Source organism: Myiozetetes cayanensis, unplaced genomic scaffold (genome assembly GCF_022539395.1).
Source record: "Myiozetetes cayanensis isolate MyiCay16 unplaced genomic scaffold, myiCay2020 scf17, whole genome shotgun sequence".
Taxonomy (NCBI): Eukaryota; Metazoa; Chordata; class Aves; order Passeriformes; family Tyrannidae; genus Myiozetetes; species Myiozetetes cayanensis.
The window spans coordinates 14,982,983-15,004,976 of record NW_026087378.1 but is presented as its reverse complement, the minus strand read 5'-3'; the positions used below and the strand labels follow the sequence as shown (position 1 = coordinate 15,004,976).

Here is a 21,994-nt window from a genome sequence, read left to right as displayed (position 1 = left end):
TTTCAAACACCATCTTGTTTATGTTGCTGTTTACAAAACATCAGAGCTGAAAGAGTTCCTCTGAATTAAAATGGGAGGAATTGAGGAAGAATTTGGCATTTTGATTCAATCTTTAATGTACAATTTACCTTTCAAGCACACACAGCATACTGGCTCTCAGGCAGAAGATAAGCACCTAATAAATCCGCTTACATTTTTCTCAGCTCTTACTCACAGTGGAATCCCCAAAATTCATTTTATTTTATCTTTTTCCCACTCTTCAGCTTTTTCATTTTCCTTCCTGCTCTTCAGTCACCACAGGTTTGGTTTCTCGTTTTCTGTTTTCCATCGCTCGGCTTTGTTCTCTGCAATGGAAAGACAGACAGGACAGACAGACAGACAGGGACATAGGCACTGCCAAGGGAACCACCTCGGACACCCACGTTCAGCAGCATCTGACTGCCCCTCAAAAACATTTTCACTTTATAAAGGGGAGGGAATCAAACCTCATTTGCATAGGGGGTCATTCCATCTCACAGGTTGGTGGCTCTGGAAAGTCCCGTTCTGGTTCCCCGGCTGGTGAAGAGCCAGGCAGGCACTGCCAGGGGGAGGTGAGAACTGCTGTGCTGACCCTGAGAGCGGGGCTGACACGAAGGGCTCCATCCACCTTACTGGAGACCCAGCTGGGACATCTGGGCACTCTCTGTCCTTAAGGTTTCAAGGCTCAGGCCCTGCACCCAGAGCTGAGGAGCAGAGTGAGAGAAACCCCCGTTGTGCAGGAGGAAGCTCTGGTCAGGTGCTCGATACTTGGGCTTCCTGTGTGTACAGCCCGCGGTCTCATCTGGGGAAACCCTGAAAACATTATCAGCTGCCTGATAAGCTCTTCAGCTTTCAAGTACATACTGATTCAGTTTCGGTCAAAACCTCATTTGAATACAGTTTTAAAGTCTAAATAAAAAGCAAGACCTAAATGGAGAAGAGATTAGACTTGCAGTCTAACATCTCAGGTATCCAAAATTGTGTGACTGATTAATACTGGCATAAACAAATCTACTTCTCCATACCTGCATCAAGATGCTCAGAGCATGCATTCAGCTTATTAAAAAGGTGTGGAATTACATGCCTGGCTAATTAAACGCCTTTATTTATCCCCAAACAAATAACACAGCAGAAGCAGCAGCACGGATTGCTTACTCCACCCCGATGCTGTTCACCATTGACTTGAGGCAGGTTGTTCTGAGAGAGGGACTGCTTGGAACTCTGGTGCCCACTCATCCCATGGTCTTCTCCAGCAAAGCTGGCACGTGTGACAAGCCAAGCAAGATGCCACTACAGCCCTGAGTGCAGCACTGCCAGAAACAGTGTGAGGTCACACAGTGCTTTCTGAGGGCACTAAATCACAGCCCAGGTGATCACACTAAATCACTAAATCACACCACCAGGCAGCCCCAGCCTCTCTCTCTGTTTACTGCTGTTCACTGCATTCTGCAGCAAGAGAAAGGGCTGGCCTCCTTCCTTCGCTGGGGAAGATGCTCCCAGAAGGGAGACCTGTCCCCAACCAGTTCAAATCTTTTCATGCAGGCAGAGATAAATCAGGTCCTGCATATAAAAACCCTTTCATAGAAACAGAGCCTTCAGAAAGCAGAGTAGACATATGGTCATTTCTTGCATGATTTCATCAGTCTTTCATCCCTGCTGAAAGTATTTCTTTGTAACAGACAGTGAGATAACACCCTGAGTTATGAATTCCAAGAGGAGCTGGTGCTTAGTCCCATTCAAAACTACAGAGGAATCCAAATTACTTCTGAAGAAATTGAAATTTCTGCCTCAATACTGTTAAAAGTAAACTTTCACTTGATTTCTCTTGAAAGCTGAGTTCTGTGGGTCTATTTCTGTGACACAGAGCCTTATACAAAGATATATATATATATATTTTTTGCTTTTGGGCATCTACTTGTCTGATTTCTTTCAGCTGAATTGACTCACAAATTTTATGAGCTCTCCCTCTGATTTCTGTCTCATTGCTTTAATAAGCAGTAAAACTGATTGAAAAGAGAATAGGCTGACAAAGAAGGAAACCAAGGAAACAGTTCATAAATCATGCACCTTTCATAGACCACTTTGCACATTTACAGAAGTCATGGTCATATCACAAGCCAGGTAGGATTTGATTAGCCATTTCACAGCCCACTCTGATGGGCATATAAATTAGGACACAGTGCTCCTACCTCTTATGCAAGCATTGGAGAGCTGGTGGGCATGCTGAGGCAGCAGGGTGCAGAGGGGGTGGTAGAAACAGCTCTTCTGTGCACTCCTGATGACCTGTGCAGCCTCCAGAAGCCAGAGCTCTGCTCGTGGACAAGCTCACAAGGGAGGGAGGGACACACTAAGACAGGAGAGCTGCAGCCACGCTCCAGGACATGCTTCTCTAAACTGGGAAATGTTCCCAGGAGGAAATGCCTGCAGAGATTCATGCAGAGGCATTCACCTTCCCCCCAAGAGTCTCTTTGTGTACGTGGGTGCACATCCATGCACGTATTTCTTTTCCTGAAGGAAGAATTTTGCTCCACAGTTGCACAGAGGGCTGGGGTATTGCCAGAACTGCCCACAGCCCCCACAGCTTTGCTCAGTGTCCCCCACAACAGCCGGAGTGTCTGTCCTAGTGCCTTAAAACCCTACCAGAGTTGTTCTACTCAGGTTTATCATTCTCTTAATTATTTTGCTGTGACATCTGTGAAGGCAAGACTGTGAGAGCTGGTACAGCACAGATGCCACAGACCACAGCACAGCCAGAGGTCTGCTGCCACAACTGCACCCTGGCCTCCCTCCCCTCTGCTGCCCAGGACAAGCCCTGGGCTTGCCTGCACCCTGCCCTGGTGACAGATGGTGCTCCCTGCCCTGAATGCAGCATTTCCATGGGTAAAGGAAATCCACTGCTGCCTTGTCAGAAGTGCTGCAAAGTGGTCCCAGGCAGCACGGTACAGTGAGTGTCACCGGCTTCAGAAATGGCTTCACTGGATGCTTTGCAGTCAGAAGGCAGAAAACAGGAAGGTTTCAAAGGAGTTACAAAGGCAGGAAGTGAGTCAGCCCTGAGCAAGAGGGACAGCAAAGAGCAACCCCTTGCACTGCAGACACCCAGACAAAGGCAGACCCAACATCCAGAACCTGAGTGAATGAGCCTGAGAGCAGAGTCAGGAACAGAGGAAAAGGGACCCTCCTTCTCCATCCACAGCCCAGAGGGAGGTTTATCCATCCAGAGGACTGTCTTCTAACCCCTCTTCTTCCTCCTCGTAGCAGCTGCATAACCCCCAAGGCACCAGCTCATCCCCTCCCCTCCCTGCCCAGGCACAACAAAGCCTCCTGCTCAGTTCTGCTCAGGAGCAGCTGAAAAGAGTCCTCCAGAGCAGCTTAGCTGGGAGCAGGAGTACAAATCCCCTGGAGCATCATGAAATCCGACCCCTGGCCTCTCACACACTCATCTGAGTGTTACTGGAAATAAAATGCCCACACCTCCTCCTCTGGCTGCCATCCCCCTCTGCCCACACCCCACAGGAGAAGACTCTGCTCTGAGAACTCCCAGCAGGCTGCACAGAGCAAGGAGGCCAAGCAGCATCCGAGCTTGGGCACACAGGAGACTCGGGCTGCTTGCCTAGAAACAGGTGCTTGACAGAGAATTCATGTGGAGCAAACCCAGGAGCCACAGGGCAGCAGTGCCACCAGAGCCCCACAGCACTGTGCCAGGAGTTCTGAGGGCACTAAAGAGGCCCTGGGGTACCTCCAGGCACACAAATTACATCTAAAAATAGAACCTGGGTACAAAGTCACACAGGCAGCTTTGGAAGTGATACTTTAGATATCTGACAGTATTGCCCATCAGAAAAGAAAAACACTGCATTCCTGGTTGCAGTACCAGAAAAAACACTCAGACCTTGAGCCTGGACATCACACAGGCACTGAGACCCTACATTGTCAACGAATCCCCACCAGCTTTGGCAGGTTCCTAAACAGGGTAAAATGCTTAAAGAATGAGCTGTTCCATGGTGAGTGCATCGGGTTTGAACATGCTGGTCTCTCTCTCCAGCATACTGTTGAAGCTATGAGGAAGACAAGTCACATTTTACTCTCTGTATTAATCAGAAGACTAGGATGCTAGTTCCAAAGGAAGAAAAAACGTGGAGAAGGACAGACAGAACTGCCTGAGTTCCAGCACTAGAAAAGGCCCTTGCCCCTCTGCTGTTTCTGATAACGTCCTGTAAAGCAGCAAACCACTGGCTGCCTAACCAGAGGCCACATGAGGGCACTGTGCAGCCACTTCACTGTCTTGGTTACAGGCACTTCTATGTCAAAATAAGCCTGAACTGTTTTCTCCCAACTTGTTAAAACTGATAGAGACAAAGATGCATTTTGTCCCTTTCTTTTATAGTGACTGTTGCTTAACTCCTGTGTCTGGTAGACTGTACCCATCAACTTTGATCTCAGTAAAGGCAGACAAGTCAAGAATCAAAAACTCTTAAAATGCAGTTAAGGATCAGCCAAACCCTGAAGTCTCTATACAGAATTTCCTTTACCTGTATCTTTTATCTGTTTCGTTTGATATTTCTGTGAATTCTTTGAAGTTTCAAAACAGCTCCCAGCCACTGGAGCCACACAGTGCTGTGACAATTAAAACTAGTCTATAGCTGCATGAAAACCCAGCAATCACCACCTTAGACAACCACTGGGGAGAGCAAACAAGTTCAAATGCAAAATGCTGGAAGAACACCAGCTCCAGTGCTTGATTTACACTACACTGGTTTAAACCCTTGCATGTGTTTTAAAGAACCAGGTTATGCAAAGTGAGGTCAGGTGGACCTCAGCCTATCCCAGCCATGTAGTCTGACCAGCAGGTACCAGCTCCTGGATGCAGTTCACAACAGTGTATTAGTGCTGCTTACCAGCTTACCCATGCTCTGCTCTGATTGCTGGTCAGACACCTCCTCTAAAGCACTGCTCACACCTGGAGCACACTGAAAGTGAGCAAGTCTGGTATCGTGCATGTTAGATTAGCTTTTATTGAAATACAGAACTACATGAAATTTAAAACCCATTACAACATTCCTGCTCCTCATAAAAGTCAGCTGGAAATGGTGGCAGCTCGGGGAAGTGTAGTTTTTCCAGGCTAGCAATGAAGTCAGCATTCGCTTGCAGCAAGCCTGAAGTTAGAAATAAATCAAATCAGTGTCTCAAACTCAATGTACACTAACACAAGTCAGCTCCCAGTAGCTCAGCATAAACCTCCTGAATGACCAAGGGAAGTGCTGTTTTACAGCATGAACCCATCCCACCTAGCTGATAGTTTGCAAAGCACCATAAGAGACTGCTCAGTGTGCTGCTTTCCACTGAGACAGAGTTAATTTTCTTCCCATGGCATCATGCTCAGCATCTAAAGCTGGGGAAGAAGGAAGGAGTGCTATCTGGAGTTAGAGCATTTGTCTTCCCAAGCCACCATCACATGTGATGGAGCCCTGCTGTCCTGGGGATGCTGAACACCTGCCTGCTGATGGGAAGTAGTGAATGAATTCCTTGGTTTGCTTTGCTTGATGCATGGCCTTTGCTTTAGTTAAAACTGCTTTTGTCTCAAACCCATGAGTCTTTTCACATTTTCTCTTCCAATTCTCTTCCCCGTCCCGCAGCAGGGGAGCAAGGAAGCAGCTGTGTGGTGCCATGAGTCAGCAACATCACTGAGACCACTGCCTGTACCAGCAGGGCTGAGCAGTTCCACTCAGCTTGACTACACCAGAGCTGTGTGATGCTGGTGCACTGCTCTGGTACAGCAACAGCAACTCACTGCTGGAGACAACTGCCTTCCCTCCCAAAGCCCTGAGGAGCACTGTGTGTACTGAAAAGCATGCCAAGTTCCCACTTACTGGATGTAAATGACAACTCTGGAGTGAGGAGAGGGGTTGGCGTTTCCTCTACACGTCTGTGATATGTCCTTGGGAATACCATGAGGGGAACACCACGCAGGTCCAGATTGCTCAGTTTGCACTCCTCAGGAACATCGAAGTTATCAAAGTCTGTTTGAAAAAGACTGAGTAAGTGTGCAGTAGCCTGGGAAGCTGCAAATTCTCCTGGACTGGATTAAATAGGAAGCAATCTAACACAACAGAAGGGGTATTTATTTGCAGTTACACCTTAGTTGTCCAGGACATTCCCTACACTGACACTTACCAAAAGACTCAATTGCATAAGGTAACTGCTAACACAGAGCAGAAGCTTTTGGTGACTTCAGCAAGCACAGCACATGTTTCACCAACACCCAAGTCTCTGCCACAGCAGTTTTCACACACTCACGTCCCCGTGAAGAAAACTTTAAGGACACACTTTGAAGGACTGAGAAAGGAAGCACCCTTATGTTTCAGAAAGACTCAGGAGAAATGCAGTGCTGGCTTTGTGTGCCACAATAGCTTGAACAAAAGTCTTACAACAGTGCCAGCACTCATGGAAGCTTTATTGTTCATTTTAATAATTACACCAAGAGTTCTTACCTTGAGGATCAAAATGAAACATGTTTTCTACTTCTGGCCAATCTTCTTCAGACTCAGCACAATCTTCTTTACACTCTGCCAAACCTTTGTCAGACTTTGAAGTACAGCTGCCTAATTCAGTCTTTTCATCAGTCTTAAAGAAAGGAAGACACATTATTTGTGCTACTGTATGATGTTTATAGTGGCTCTCCTGAGCTGTTCAGGTCTACAGACAAGCACACCTGCCATGCAGCCCTCGAGCAGGCCTACGCTACAGCTTCAACACAAACAAGCTGCAGATGGGCAAATGTTTCAGCAGAGTTTATGCAGTGCAGTACTACATACGGTGGCAACAAGTGACTGCACTGCAACGTTTAAGCTCATATCAAACTGTCAGTACTTAACATGTGAATAAGGCATTAATTGAGACTCTTTCCCCCAGAGCCATCTATGTAGGTGAACTACTCTGGCTGGAATAGTTATTTTTCTTCCTTGTAGTTGATATGAGACCATGTTTTGGATCAAGGCTGAGAACAGCATCAACACACAGAGCTGCTGGAGCTGTTGCTGAGCAGCATTTACAGAGCCCAGGCCTCTTCTGCCTCTCACAACCCCCCAGCAAGGAGGCTGGGGGTGCACAGCTGACCCCAGGAGCGCAGAGGGACATCTCCACATGGCACAGCAGCATGCTCAGCAATGAAAACAGGCAAGTGTGCCAAGGCTGTCACTGCTCAGGGACTGCCAGGCATCACTCAGCTGCTTATGTTTTCCTCTGAGATTTTATTTATTAAGTTGTGTTAATCTCAGCCCATGAGTTCTCACTTTCACCTGTCCAGGTCTCTCACCCATCCCACTGAAGGAAAGTGAGGGAGCAGCTGTGTGGTGTTTAATCTGCCAGGGTTAAGCCACAACCAGCTACCCATTCCTCTCTCCCCTCCTGCAGCAGAAGTGTTGTACTCACTTTGACTGCAGTGCCAGGCTGGTTTTCCTGCTTTATCTCAGGTTGATTTTCCTGCTTTACCTCAGGCATCTTGCTCATGACTCCCGTAGCTGTATTCACCTTTCCCAGAGCCCTTCTCGGAGGGTGATGTGTGCCTTCAGGTACAGTGTACACCTTTTTACCCAGAGCCTTTCCCCCAGAGCGATACACGGCTCCAGATGTAGTGATTGCTTTGTTACCAAGAGCCTTTCTCCTAGAGCAAGTCATGGCTGCAGCTGAAAATGCTTTTTTATGAAGTGGAGTGCAAACTACTCCTCCAGAGTGTGCACTCTTTCCTTTTGCTGGAGTGGTAGAAAGTAAAAAAAAAAGAAGCAAACTTTAGCACCATATCAACCCTAAAGCTTCAGTAAGTGCTGGAAAACTTCTTGCCATAGAAATCTTTGTTCATCGTTTATAGCTCATAAGCCACACCTATGGCAAAAGCCCAGGTATCTTAATTTTTATGGTAACTGGTGAGCTTAGAAGAGTTTGTTAGGCAAACAGATACACGAATAAAAAACCCATTGAAAACAGTGAATAACAAAACACAGGGCAGCATAATACTCACAGGACCGCGGAGAGATAATCAGCTGGCCCTCAGGAGCAACAGCTTCCCCAACAGAGACCACAGCTGCCATCGTCAGCTTGACGACGACGAGGCCTCTCTGGAAAAAGTTCGTGCAGGGAAAAAAAAAAGAAGAAACAATAATTTTTGTTATTTCTTCCACCACAGCGGAGGTTTCACCTCGGGACACGGCGGGGGCGAGCGGGGCTGTCCGGGCGGGGCCGCCGGGCCCGGCGGCCCCGCCCGGACAGCCCCGCTCGCCCCCGCCGTGTCCCGAGGGGTTCTGCCGACCCCCGGACAGCCCCACCGTGTCCCACCAGCCCCCTGACAATCCCGTTCGCCCTCGTTGTGTCCCGATATGTCCTGACCTGCACACATCGACCCCCTCAGCGTTCTGAGGGACCCTCGCCCTCACAGCGCCGCTTTTAAAGTGGCGCCGCGCCGCCCATTGGCCGGTTCGACCGACTCGCGGCAGCCCATTGGCTCACGGCGTGAGGGGGGCGGGCACGAAGGGGGGAGGCCCCGCCCCGGCAGTGAGGGGGCGGGGGCCGCGGGGCATTGTGGGGCGGTGGCGCGGCCTGGCAGGTAAAAACAAGGGAGCGGTGTCGGGATAAAATACTGAGGTAAAACAACGGGATGGGGATAAAGGAGCGGGGTAGAACACTGGGATGGGGATAAAGGGGTGGGGTAGAACACTAGGAGCGGGATGAAGGAGCGAATCAGGGGTAGGGCGGCCCACAGTGCGCTCCCGGCCGGTCGCGGCCTGGGCCCGGCGCTGGTTCCCTCCTTGCCTTCCCTCACTGCCTTCCCTCATTCCCTCTTAGAATCATAGAATCATAGAATAGATTGTGTTGGAAAAGACCTCTAAGTCCAACCCCTGATCCAACTCTAATTACTATATCACGGCACTAAGGGCCATGTCCAATCTCTTTTTAAAAACTTCCAGGGATGGTGAATCCACCACCTCTCTGGGCAGGCCGTTCCAATGCCTGATCACCCTCTCTTGCAGGGGACGGAGCCGAGATGGCATCGGGGGCTGTGGCGAACGCCGCCCCTGCGGGGGGGGCGAGCGACGTGAGCCTGGAGGAACCGAAGAAGATGACGAGGGAAGACTGGAGGAAAAAGAAGGAGTTAGAAGAACAGAGGAAACTCGGGAATGCGCCTGCCGAGGTGGATGAAGAGGGAAAGTGAGTTTTGTTAGAGCTGGGCTGTTCTAAAGCTGCTGCTTCGAAGTGCCTTTTTTTCCTGGTGAGGTTACACAGCAGTCAGGAGGGTGACGGGGTTTCTGCGTGAGTCACTGCAGAAGGAAATAGTTGGGACTTTGTAGATTTTCTTTTAGCATTCCAGGAGACAGATACTCTCCCAAAAAATGCAGGTTCAGGATTTACCTACTGTGAGCTATTGACAGTTCTGCTACAAGTCCCATTTGTGCAGCTACTTACAGGTTGTGTTTTCAATGTGAGTAAGGGGAGCTTCCCTGTGTACCCGAGCTGTTCCCCCTCTCTTGTTTCTACAGGGCTTGTTGCTTCCGAGAAGACAAATGTTGCTATTTTTGTGCTCGGTAACATTTCACAGAGTAAGCCACTTGCTTTGGAGTCAGGAGTTGAGGTGAATTAGGTAGCAATAAAATCTCAGTGAAAGTCTCTGTTATCAAGTTTATTTTGCAACGCACTCTGCCAAGTTCATAGTTTTATTTTCCCTCCTAAAGCTCTGAACTTCAGTGTGGGAGTTATTTGTTAGGCTGAGTTGCTGTGGGGTCTCTCCCCTTGCCACGTGTTTGTGACACAACATCTTTTACAGGGATATCAATCCTCATATTCCCCAGTACATCTCCTCAGTGCCCTGGTACATAGATCCTTCTAAGAGGCCCACTCTAAAGCATCAGAGACCTCAGCCAGAGAAGCAGAAACAGTACAACTCCTCTGGAGACTGGTACAAGCGAGGAGTTCAGGAGGTATGAACAAACACAAAGATTTGCTTTGGTTGCAGGAGGAAGTGGTTGATGGTTGTGTGGGACTGAGGGGGGCAGGAGCTGGGAACCCTCTCTCAGCAGGCAGATTGCAGTGTTTGGGGGGGATCAGAACACGGGTGGGTCACACCTGGGGTGTCACTGGGTGCCTCTTGCCCAGGTTTGTGTAACTCTGCCCTTTGTGCCCCTGCCCAGAACTCTGTGGCCACGAGGTACCGAAAAGGAGCCTGTGAGAACTGTGGGGCCCTGACACACAAGAAGAAGGACTGCATGGAGGTAAACTGCACTTCTGTCCGTGGCTTAATGGCTTTGGAAACCATGGGAATGCTCCTCCTAGTGGAAAACAGCCGGCTGTAGGTCAGACAAAAAATACTGGCTTTGGAAAAGCCATGCTGAAAATGGCTGTGAGCGTTGAGATTGGAAACTTCTAAAGAAATTGTGTTGTGGGAAAAATGGAGGGGAAAAGTGATGCTACTTGGGGTGTTGTTGGTGAGTTCTGTTTGTAATGAGGTCTGCAGTAATAAGTAAAAATGTTTAATTAGTCATGTTAATGTGCATTAACTCAAGTGCTGCTGTGCTTGTCTTTCTGGGTCATGTCAGCCAGAAGCCACCTAGAAGCTGTTCTGATTGCTTTCTTAATTGTGGAAAATAGAATTAAAAACTGATGGGGTCTGGAGTTAGTTGTGCTACACTAAAATGCAGAACTACTTGCCTTTGTTTACCATTCCAGTGCTGCATTTAACTGGCTTTAGAGGAGCTTGATTGATATGATTTTTAAACGGATATCTGAGTGAGTAACATATTTTAGTCTGATGGGCTGATGGAACCATCTTTTTCTCTTTTAGAGGCCCAGGAAAGTTGGAGCAAAGTACACAGGGATGAACATTGCCCCAGATGAGCACGTGCAGCCCCAGCTGATGTTTGACTACGACGGGAAGCGGGATCGCTGGAATGGCTATAACCCTGAGGAGCACATGAAGATTGTGGAGGAGTATTCCAAGGTTGATTTGGTACGTAGGGGCTGGGATTTCCTGGGGAAGGGTTGGCTGTTTGTCCTGGCTGGGCTGGGAGGAGGAACACTGCTAATGAGCACTGTCAATGTTAAACCTCTGCTGAACAGAAATACACAAACAAATGCATTTTCTTGCTCTCCAGGCCAAACGCACCCTGAAAGCACAGAAGCTTCAGGAGGAGTTGGCATCAGGGAAGCTGGAGCAAGTGGTAAGTGAACTAAAACCTCATTTATTTTTGTTAAAGCAGAATAAATGCACAACAGATTACTTCTGCTTTCTGACACTTTTACTCTGTTCAGGGTCTGCTGTTAGGTTTTATGCCCTCCAGTAATTGAAAGATTTTCCTGGCACTCTGTGTCATATGGAAGAATTTGAAGCATCTTTCCAATGAGAATTGCTTTGTTTTCCCCTTTTGGGCTAAAATTCAGTGTGATAATTATTCCTGCTAAAATGAATTACAAGGGACTTTGGGTCAGAAGAACTTGTTTTCCATGTACTCATTTTTTTCCTGTACTGAAATGCTCTTTTTGTGTTTAAAGACTGTTAAGACCTGATTAATGTTGAGGTAATGACTGTTACGTGATTATGCATTTGTTTGGTAATGCATAGTAGAAATTGGAATAGTAAGGCATTTTCTTTGTCTTAAACCAGCTTGTTTCTTCTTCAGCTGTTGCTGTTTGCAATGTCTCTGGTTCTTTGAAGGCTGAGCAAATGTATTTCCCTCTGGCTTATAACTGCAGAGTTTGCATCTTCCACTAATTTCTGCAGCTCCTCCTAGATTATAGTGCTCTCTTTGATACAAAATTCTAATTTTAAAAGATATTTCTGATTATATTTTAACTTTTTAAAATGGCAAAAATAGAGAGCGCTTCTGGCCCTCTATCTTGTTTTGATTACAATATATCTGATTATTCTGGTCCAGGTGCACATCCCAAACAGGATATCCTTGCTAAAATCTCTTTCCTTGGAAAGATTGTTAAACAGAAATTCATTGGAAAGTAGCACAAACCAGGAGAAAACACTTTAGTAACTGTCTTAAGTGAAAGCAACTTATGCAGCTATATTAAAATCTACAAAATGCCTAAAAATCTTTAGGCATCACCTGAAAAAAAAAGAAGCTGTAGGAAAAAAAGTTTGTTTGAAACTTCAGAACTGTCTCTGAAGGAGAGGACTGGGGCTGATTTGCATAGTCAGCACTGGCCAGATTGTTGGTCAGTGTTCCAGGGCTCACAGTTGTTTCCATCTTCACCCCTGCAAGTATTTTCAAGTTGGAGGCTAAGCAGGTTAAAAAAATAAAGTCAGGCTATCTCTGTCCAGCTTCAGTTGTGCCTTCCGATTCATGCTTTTAGTATTCCTGTAAATCCTAACTAAATCCTTGAATACATATCCTCTTGATTATTTTTTAAGCTTTCAGAGTTGAAACTTGGTTATATTAGCATAATATGAAATATTTTAGTCTAATCCATCAGTGTTCAAAGGCATAGCAAGCTCTAAATAACAGCAACGCTTCTAGAATGTGCTCTTCATGAAAGGATGGGAAATGTTGGGGATGCAGTGAAAAGGCCTCCAACACCTGTGTGTCATAGAGACAGTGAAGAGCTCTTTCCTAGAACATTATGTAGCATCTTTCTGCATTTTGTGCCACTGGTGAATTGTATTTTGTATCCAGCACCAAGCTCTGCTTTGATTGCCCTTTGAATCCCTGCCATCTTTCCTCTCTCCACTATCTTGTCTTCTCTGCTGATGTGCTCTTTGTTTGCTGCAGAACTCCCCAAGACACCAGTGGGGAGAAGAGGAACCCAATTCACAGACAGTAAGATGATTGATTACCCAATTGCATCGCTCCTGGGCAGAAGGAAGGACCTGTAGATAGTGAAACAGTGAAACGAGGGTGGCATAAGGGTTTAAATGCATGTCCATGCCACTGGCTGCCTGTTCTTTCAGGCAGAGGTTGCTGGATTTCTTAGAGGGGTTTTTATTTTAATTCCTGTGTCTTGTCAGACCTTAGAGATGCAAGCACAGAACTAGTTTTTAATGTGGTGTGTTTTGCCCAAGATACCTGTTTTCTTAATATCGTCACAGTTGTGTATTGGTAACTGTTCCCACGTGAGGAAGTGGAAATCCTTCACCAGGAGTATTTCTGAGCAGTGTGAGTGTTAGGTTAGCCTGACACCACACTTTAACCCCTGGTGAACTGTGCGGGCTTGTAACTACAGGGATTGCAGAATTGTAAGCAAACCACTAGAATCAGATTCTCAGGCTGGTCTCTGGAGTGAATGACTTAGAAGTTTCCCATCTCTCCTCAGGAAAGAGATCATAACAGTGAAGATGAAGATGAAGATAAATATGCAGATGACATTGATATGCCTGGGCAGAACTTTGACTCTAAAAGACGTATCACAGTTCGCAATCTGCGTATTCGAGAAGATATTGCCAAAGTGAGTAAAGAGCTCTTTACAAATGTTCACAGGAGCTCCTCTCAATCTGTTGTGCACTCACTTATTGAGGACTTCGTGTCTTGGGGTTAAGGTCTGTTTTCAGTTCTGTTCATGCTCATGTTATGACTTGATCAAGGTCATCCTTTTACATGGATAGAACTTTTAAAATGTCTAAACTGGGGGATAAAGGAGTAACTCGAGTTCTTGTCAAATCGTGCATATTAAATATGTTGTATGTTGTTTTTTTCCCCAGTACTTGAGGAATCTAGATCCAAACTCTGCTTATTATGATCCCAAAACGAGGGCAATGAGGGAGAACCCATATGCCAACACAGGCAAGAATCCAGATGAGTAAGTTAAAACAGGGTCATTCTTGTGTATCCAACAAAACTCCTAAAAATGAGATTAATAGTTATATATTTTCTTTTATCTGTATGTCCTTTTACTAATTAATCTCTGGTCAGTTATGTATAGAAGCAGTAGTAAGCATGGAAAAAAACTTGTTTTATTTAGGAGCACCTTTTGTTTTAGTATATAAAAGTGGTATTTTTGTAATACTGACCCTTAATCTCAAGGGATATGTGGATAATCTGTACAGGGACTAGAACACTGCTGCATCCAGAGGTGATGCCTGTGAACACTAATGATGTTTATATACATTATTTCAGTAATTAAATCTTAAACTTTATCTTATGTTTGTTGGGAGACATTCAGGACTGGAGACTAACATGGAGTGTCTGTGGTACCTAACTAAATGTTTGCATTAGGAGTAAGATCTCCTCCTGTAGCAATGGATTCTGCACAGTGAAGATCTGAAAGCTTTGGCATTGTCTGTTTAGCCAGTTCAGTCAAAGATGCTGCTCTTGGCTGCACACAGGGCTCTCCCTTAGAACCCCACTCAGGCACTTGACCTGTGCTGTGCTGTGAACTTCAGAGCAGGCAAGCTGTGAGTAAAACATGCCTTCAGAGCACAGTAATTGGATTAGCTCACTGCCTGGAATAGAATGGCAGTGCCTAAATGATAGCAAATAATGCTCTTTCCACCTCTGTTTGCCCCCAGCTAGAACAGTGCCGGTCAATTCTTCCTTTTTAGATGCAGATGCTTTCGCTTCTCTCTCTGGTCATAATTTGGCTTTTGTTTCTGCCACAGCTTTGCAAGTGTAAATTTTCCAGAGCGGCCTTGGGGAGATGGAAGAGTGGGGAATGGAGTTGTTAACATTATTGGATCTTCAGCCTGTGTGTCATGGACACACCGTGCATCTGTTCCAGGCTGTGCAGAGATGTCTCACTCTACAGGCAGCAGGAAAGCTGCTCCCAGCCTTTGACTCAGCCAAGGTCACGGGCTGGGCTGGAGAGGCACAGATCCAGGAGCTGAGAACCGTGGGGCTGGAATATCACACACCACTGAGGGGTATTTTGTGCAGTTAGGTCCGAGTTTAACTTGTGCTTGGCATCCCAGACAGAGTTCCAGGCCTGTGTTTCCCTGTGAACACACACCAGGTTTTCCAGGGGGCTGTCTGATTCTTCCATGGCTCCACAGGGAGCAGGGCTTTCATTTCATGTATCAAATTGGATGCACCCACTTCTCCCTCCACTCTTAACTCTTGGGGCACAAAGAGAATTTTTCCTTCCCTGCTGAAGCTGTGTGATTGTATTTAAGAGGGAATCACCTTCCAAGTGCTCAGAATCCTGTTGCTCTTCCTGCAGAGTTGGTTACGCCGGTGACAACTTCGTTCGCTACACTGGAGACACCATTTCCATGGCACAGACCCAGTGTAAGTGGGCTCTGCTTTGGGGGGCTCTGTAAGGAAGGGCACTTAAAACACTTAACACTGCTGGTTTCTTGTAAAAGAGAAATAAATCTTTTTAGATTGAGGCCTTCTTCCAAACTGCTTCAGAATTGAAGAATGTAATTTGAATGTGTTAAGTTTTAGAGTAAATGTTGAGTGTAACCTCTTGTGTACACAGTGTTTGCTTGGGAAGCTTATGACAAAGGCTCTGAAGTTCACCTTCAAGCAGACCCTACAAAGTTAGAGCTCCTTTATAAATCCTTCAAAGTGAAAAAAGAAGATTTCAAGGCACAGCAGAAGGAAAGCATCCTAGAGAAGGTAATAGGCATTTGATTTTATTTAATAAGAATCCTGTCAAGTTTGATGTCTGGGTCTTGGGGAATAAACAAGGTTACTAATCACATGTGAAAGGGCATCAGCTGTTCTCAGCAGCTCAGACTTATAAAAATATTTTTATATTTATACTCTATCATCAATTAGATTAATGTTATTATTTAGTATGGGAACTTTTGAAGATCTGTTGGTATTTCTTTGTATTTTTGGGAGCTCTTCCCTTAACTGTCAGAATTTCTCCACGGAAGAAATCTGAATTTCTTCATGACTCAAGTTTTGGGTGAAGTCTTGTAGATAAATAAACCAACCACATAAAACTGAACACCACAGTAGCCATAGGAGATGATGTATTTCTGTCTTAAATATTCATTAAACTGAGTGATTTAAATCCACTCTTATGGCTTCTTCACAAGGTACTGAAGGTGCCATGTTTGAAATGTTTGTTTACCTACAAAGAAGGTGGGTTTTTTAACCTATTCTATTCTATGTCACTTCTATTTGCATTTTAGTATGGAGGACAAGAACACCTGGATGCCCCACCAGCTGAGCTGCTGTTAGCTCAAACAGAGGATTATGTGGAGTACTCCAGGCATGGAACAGTCATCAAAGGACAAGAGAAAGCTATTGCTTGCTCTAAGTATGAAGAGGATGTGAAGATCAACAACCATACAGTAAGCCCTGAGTTATGTTAAAATTATAGAAAAGTTAAACACCTTCCCATTGGAGGTATAGTAGGATACAGTACAATATAATTAATACAGCAGATAAACTTCTCCCCTGTCAAATGTGACACTCTCCCTTTTCTGTTAAGGAGGAATTTCAGGTAGTCATGATTGTGATGTGAATTTGAGGAGTTTCCAAGGCAGTCTTAAACTAAAGGGGAAGTTACTCTGTTTCCCTTTCACTTTGAATAAATTGCAGCCTCCTGCAGGAGTGTCGTGGTGGCTGAACTGCTGTGGTGTGTTCTCTTGCAGTGCATTTGGGGTTCATACTGGAAAGAAGGCAAGTGGGGCTACAAGTGCTGCCACTCCTTTGTCAAGTACTCCTACTGCACAGGAGAGGCTGGGAAAGAAATTGCTGTGAGTATTGTCTCAGTCACTTGAGAAGAGCTGAAAAGCATTCACCTTCCTTCCTTAAGGTCCAGACTGTTTCACTTTCTGGGAGGGTTGGTTTTTTGGGGGGTTGTGGGATTTTTTTTGGCCTTCCCCTTTCAAATGTGCTGAGTAACCGGGCATCCCTGCTCTTGTCTGTTGTGCAGAACACAGAAGCGAGTTTACTGGAAGAGCAGCCTGGGGAGGAAGAACACATGACAAAACCCAAAACACTGATGGAGGTAGGATGCTTCCCATTCTCAGGAAGACATATTTTGCCTCAGCATTTTAAGAGATGAAAAGATATGCATAACTGCAAAATTATGTAGAGTCATAATGAGCCTGAAAATGACTGGACTGCATTATTAGATTATTATCACCTCTATGGAAAACTGAGCTCTCCAATAGCATTGATAGAAGTCTGCAGTTGGTAGCTTGGACATTATTAATGTTGGCAAGTTGCATCTTAACAGGAACTTGTTTCCCACCTTACAGATCCACCAAGAGAAACAGAAAGAGAAGAAGAAGAAGAAGCACAAGAAGAGCTCGAATTCAGACAGTGAGGGTGAAGAGAAAAAGAAGCAAGAAAAACTTAAAAAGGTGCACTATATTCTTCAGTGGCTTTGTGGCAAAAAGAACTTGACATGTATTTTACATCAGTTCTATGAAGCCTATAATGTAGTTCCTGTGCTATACCTTGGGATGTTCTTTGATGCTAATTTGGAGCTAAAGCAAATTTAAAATGCTGTTAGATGTTCTGAAGTACATTCCTCATTTCTCAGGAAAACATTCAATAAATATTTAGTTTTAAAAGACATAGTTTAGATGATTTAGAACACTTCATGTCTAGGCACTTCCTACAGCTGTAGATCTCTAAAACACATTGCAGTTGTGTGCTGAAGAAAGGTGGAGAGATCAAAGGCACTGTCAAGGCTTAACTGAGCACCTTTTATGCCAGGCTTGGTGCCAGTCTCACAGCTGGGGCAGTAAACCCATGCCCCAAACCATCCACTGCCTGCTGGCTGAGCAGCTCTCCCAGGGGCACAGCAGCCTCAGGGTGTCCAGGGGGAGCACCAGTTAAATCTATGGTTAATCAAGGCACTGCACAAATGCTCTTCTCTTCAGTAGCAAGGAGCAGCAGTAGTAGTTGGAGCAATAATACAAAGGATTTAAAAATAAAACCCCCAAACTTATACCAGAATACAAAAAACAATACAAATCCCTGAGATCAGATGCTTGCTCACCTGCTTTTGTACTTGCTGGAGCATGATTACATTTTAGGTATATCCAAGGAGTTTTTTACTTGATCTTGACACTTGGAAAGAGATTAAAGTGTCTTGTTTGCTAAATAGCATTTTAGCATCAGTTTGTTAATCACCAAAAAATGAGCATTAAGTGAAATGTGCTGTAGGTGGGCCAGGCAGGTGTGCATTGCTTATGCCTTGTGCCTGCTGCTTGTCCATCCTGTGAGCATCTAAGACAAACCCTCCCTGGGTTTTTTTGTTTAACTTTCCTTGTGGAATTTTTGTTTTCCTTTGCTCTCCTTTCAGGCACTGAATGCAGAAGAGGCTCGTCTGCTCCACGTTAAAGAAATCATGCAGCTGGATGAGAGGAAGAGACCCTACAACAGCCAGTTTGAGGCCAGGGAGCCAACAGAGGAGGAGATGGAAGCCTACAGGATGAAAAGGCAGAGACCTGACGACCCCATGGCCTCTTTCCTTGGACAGTAATCACAGGGAAGATCATTCCAGCCCAAAAGGCTTTTTTCCATACTTGTTCACAACTCTCCAGACACCTGCTTCCCTTGCACATGTCTGAAGGGCCAGAAATGGCACCAGAGAAGTCTGTGCAAACTCCTTTCAGCAGACAGAAGCAGTCCAGTGCTCAGAGCAATGTTATCAATGTGTGTACATGTCCATACATGGGCACATACACATGTATAACATATGTGCAGATAAAGGACATGCACCTGCTCTGGAGATCCTTGGAGGAGAAAAGATTTGATGCTGACTGAAATTCTAGGTTGGTTTGGCCAACTAATACAAGCATAACGTCATGATACAGTAAAACTGCCCACTCAGAGGAAATGGTCAGCAGGTATCACTTAGAGAGCAAAAATTATTGACCAAAAATCAATACAACTACTAGAGCTTGTTTGTGAAGGGAGTTGCCTGTCTCATGGCTTTAAAAGAGTGAATAGTTTCTTCCTTGATCACTTTGTAGGAAGTATTTTGGAAATGTAAAAATTGATTGCTTTGTACAGTTCGGAATAAATTAATATAAAACTTTTATGTGCTGTCCAGCCTTTTTAATGAAGAGGTTAGGAGAAGCTGACTGGAGAGCTTTTAAATTCTGACTGCTTCTGCAGATGTTACCATACAAATTTCAGTTGCAAAGATGTTCTTTGGTTTTCTGTTGATAACAGTATCCTGTTAGATGGTGTAATAGCAGGTGTCAAATCTAATACCTCGTGATAATGTGAAGCACCATCTGCTTTGTGTTTGCAATATCAGTCCTTAAACTGGGAGTTTTCCCCTTCAAAAGTTGAAGAAATGGGTAAAAAAACTGCACAGCTTGACTTTAGAGTTGGAAGGATTTGGGAATTATTTCTGTTATGGCTTAAATTGTCTTATTAAACATGGCTTTTATAACCACATTTAATGTGGTTATATTAATGGTATGACTGGGAAAACTCTCTAATCCTGGCTTTTCTTAAAATTAACAACCTGATTGCAGTTTCCGCTTTGTCGATAATGAAGGAAGTTAAAGTTACTGTAAGAAAATGAAACAGCGTGTTCTGTGCCTCCATTGAGCCCCCGGAATTCTCCTTTAACCCCCCCATGAGAGCAGGCGGAGCCTGTGCTGGTTTATTGGGAGTGTGGCAGAGCTGCCCTGCTCTCATGGGTGACACTCCTGTCCTCCTGACACCTCAGGCCACATCATTTATTTAGCCTGCCTGTAACAGCCCCCATCCTGCAGTGCTGGGAGGGAAAGCAGAGCCTGGAACAGGAGCACAGCCCACCAGAAGCCCCCCCAGCATTTATTTTGCCAAGTGCAGAGGAGAGGAGCACACAGCTGATGACAAAAGCAGGAGCAGCTGGCACTGCTGCTCCTGGGCCAGCCCCCTGTCCCAGGGGAGCCACCGTGGCCCTCTCTGCTTTCTTCTCTGGCCTTTTACAGGGCTTAAAAGCAACAAACAGATCCCCCTTCCTGTGGGAGCTGTTTATTTGCACTCTGTCTACGCTTCAATGCTTGGCTGCAAGTGTGGCTCCTGAACATATTTTTTAAATGTAGTGACAAGTTGTGTTTAAATTCTGGTTTCATAAATATTTGTGGAAAAATGAAAGTGCACAGCTTCTGTCAAGTGACACATTCCCCAAACAAAATGCCACATTTCCTCTGTGAATGCTCTTTCATTTCACCCCAGTTTGGCCATAAATTTGAGTGGAATCAGTATCAGACTCAGAGCAGATTTCTGGTAAATCTCTGTTTGCTGGCAGAGTGCTGGGTGCACAGCAGGCACACAGCCCTGCCACGAGCTCAGGGGATCCCAGGCTGGAGGGACAGGCCCAAATGCTTTTTATGCTTCATGCCCACAGCAAAGGAAGCTCAGCAGCTTCTCCTCTCCCCTCTGTCCTGACCTTGACTAAACATTCACCCAGTCCCTCTGGTAACTCTTTCACCTCAATAAACCATCAGAAAACTGAATAAAACCCCTGACCAATTTCTGCTAGGTCAGCAAGATGAACCCCCTGGACAGAGCTGGAGCAAGGCTGGTGTGGGGGACAGGGGAGAAGACAATCCCTCCTCTTCCCTTCCAGCAGCAACTCGAGCTCGGCTGCTTCTCCATTTCAATGGCTCGAGCAGAGTCCCCTCTGAGGCTCAGGGCTCACTGGTGATCTGTGAGCCACACGAAATGAAGTTCAGCTGGTTTGAGAAACAGTATGAAACAGCAAAATTAAAAGCACTTACCCAGGCTGGTACAGCCCCTTGGTTCAGAAACTGCAGTGTCCCAGTGCTGTGGGACACAATATTCTCTGAAGGTTTCCCTGTGGTTTCAAAGAGCTTAGAAGTTGCTGGTGTAGCATTTAAAGGAGCTCACAACATGGTTTCAGATGGAAAATCAAAATTTGGTTGGCTAAATATTGGTTTACTTTTCTAATGAGGCTTTCAGATATGATTTGATTGTTTTCACCTGAGGATCTACCATTGGCTATTTAACCAGGGACCAATCCTGTAACCTTAGTTGAACTCCCGGTGGGATTTACAAAACAGCCCTACCAATTTAAAGTAATTTTTTGCAACTGTGCTTTCCCCGGAGCACAGCTGCTTCCCTCTGCTCCTCACTGCTTAGAGTGCTGAGAACTGGGAAAGCAGCCTTGGGAGGAGCCTGGGGAAAGGAAACTCCTCTAATCTGCTGTGGCTGCAGAACATTTTGTATCAAAGCTGGGACTGAAGGAACACGGGGACCTGTCTTTGATCCACGAACATCAGTAAGACTTAGAACAATAGCAGTGACTTCGTGTAGCCTTTCTTCTGTGAGCCATTACCAATTAACCACATACTGGGCAATGTAAAAAACTGTTGGTTATCTTTGCTGTAATGTCATGCAGAAGGATTAGTTCCTGTAGGAATTATTGGACTCTAGTAAAACAATAATGAGTATGTGTGTGTAATGACACATCCTCTGCCGTGCTAGCTGTGTGGTCACTGGGTAGGGCAGCTGTATCTGCAAAGTCTGGGGTTGATGAGATCGCTCAGGGATATTATTTTGTCCATTAGGCTGCTGTTACTTGGATGGTTTTGGTGGCTAAAACCCAGGATTTTTATTTTTTCTTGCTATCTGTGCTGCCATTGACCTAGTTCTGCAGTGAGTGACTGCACAGCCATCTGTATCCCAGCTGATGCCAAGGAATGAAACAAGCCCTGAAGGTAACAGCCCTCTGGGTGAGGGGAGGGTTTCTGGGCAGCAGTTGCTGTTTGTGTTTCTCCCCCTTTGGGCTGTGCTTTCTGATGCCTGGGAAGGCAGCAGTGCAGGGAGCAGCCCTGGGGGCTCAGTGCTCAGGACACCTGGGCACACAGCAGGGAGCTGGGGGGACTTTATCCTGCCTTATGGGCTCAGCCAGTGCCTGGTTTGGTGTATCTGGGCTCTGTGACACGAGAATTGTTGTAACATTGCCTCTCTCTGCTGTCCCTGCCCTGTGCAGACGTTTCTGGTGCTGCCCCTGGCACTCAAGGGGCAGTGCAGGATGCAGGGCCCTGTGAGCAGGGAGCAGACCCTCCCTGGCTGGGTCAGTCTCTGGGGTTTCCAGGGGTTGTCCAGGACTGGAG

General features: G+C 45.8%; 2 protein-coding genes across 4 annotated transcripts; one reads left to right on the top strand and one right to left on the bottom strand.

Moving 5' to 3' along the window:
* Nucleotides 1–5,007: 5,007 nt before the first annotated feature.
* PTTG1 (PTTG1 regulator of sister chromatid separation, securin) lies at nucleotides 5,008–8,428 on the bottom strand. The gene is made up of 6 exons (XM_050311863.1): nucleotides 8,398–8,428; nucleotides 8,033–8,129; nucleotides 7,447–7,766; nucleotides 6,507–6,639; nucleotides 5,886–6,035; nucleotides 5,008–5,171 (listed from the first exon to the last, which is right to left on the bottom strand). Exons 2-6 carry the CDS (start codon nucleotides 8,100–8,102, stop codon nucleotides 5,056–5,058), a joined length of 789 nt encoding a protein of 262 aa, XP_050167820.1. The 5' UTR covers nucleotides 8,103–8,129; nucleotides 8,398–8,428; the 3' UTR covers nucleotides 5,008–5,055.
* A 144-nt stretch (nucleotides 8,429–8,572) lies between these two features.
* Nucleotides 8,573–18,952, top strand: SLU7 (SLU7 homolog, splicing factor). 3 transcript variants are annotated; one of them, XM_050311858.1, is made up of 16 exons: nucleotides 8,573–8,652; nucleotides 9,039–9,216; nucleotides 9,830–9,983; nucleotides 10,194–10,274; nucleotides 10,844–11,008; nucleotides 11,154–11,219; nucleotides 12,777–12,824; nucleotides 13,318–13,449; nucleotides 13,703–13,800; nucleotides 15,157–15,224; nucleotides 15,418–15,557; nucleotides 16,082–16,243; nucleotides 16,547–16,651; nucleotides 16,831–16,905; nucleotides 17,159–17,263; nucleotides 18,214–18,952. In XM_050311858.1, exons 2-16 carry the CDS (start codon nucleotides 9,053–9,055, stop codon nucleotides 18,391–18,393), a joined length of 1,743 nt encoding a protein of 580 aa, XP_050167815.1. In that variant the 5' UTR covers nucleotides 8,573–8,652; nucleotides 9,039–9,052; the 3' UTR covers nucleotides 18,394–18,952. The 3 variants fall into 3 exon arrangements, with proteins under 3 accessions (XP_050167815.1, XP_050167817.1, XP_050167816.1); XM_050311859.1 differs by having other exon boundaries at nucleotides 8,596–8,614; XM_050311860.1 differs by lacking the exon at nucleotides 12,777–12,824.
* The last annotated feature ends 3,042 nt before the right edge of the window (nucleotides 18,953–21,994 follow it).

Bases quoted from the DNA above. Each gene is read 5' to 3' on its own strand.
- PTTG1 (XM_050311863.1), bottom strand. From the start codon at position 8,102: ATGGCAGCTGTGGTCTCTGTTGGGGAAGCTGTTGCTCCTGAGGGCCAG. The intron at 6,036-6,506 runs GTAAGAACTCTT...TTTTTCAAACAG, and splicing joins GTTTCATTTTGATCCTCAAG to ACTTTGATAACTTCGATGTT. The intron at 5,172-5,885 runs GTAAGTGGGAAC...TTCTAACTTCAG, and splicing joins AGAGTTGTCATTTACATCCA to GCTTGCTGCAAGCGAATGCT.
- SLU7 (XM_050311858.1), top strand. From the start codon at position 9,053: ATGGCATCGGGGGCTGTGGCGAACGCCGCCCCTGCGGGGGGGGCGAGC. The intron at 9,217-9,829 runs GTGAGTTTTGTT...CATCTTTTACAG, and splicing joins GAGGTGGATGAAGAGGGAAA to GGATATCAATCCTCATATTC. The intron at 13,801-15,156 runs GTAAGTTAAAAC...CTCTTCCTGCAG, and splicing joins ACAGGCAAGAATCCAGATGA to AGTTGGTTACGCCGGTGACA.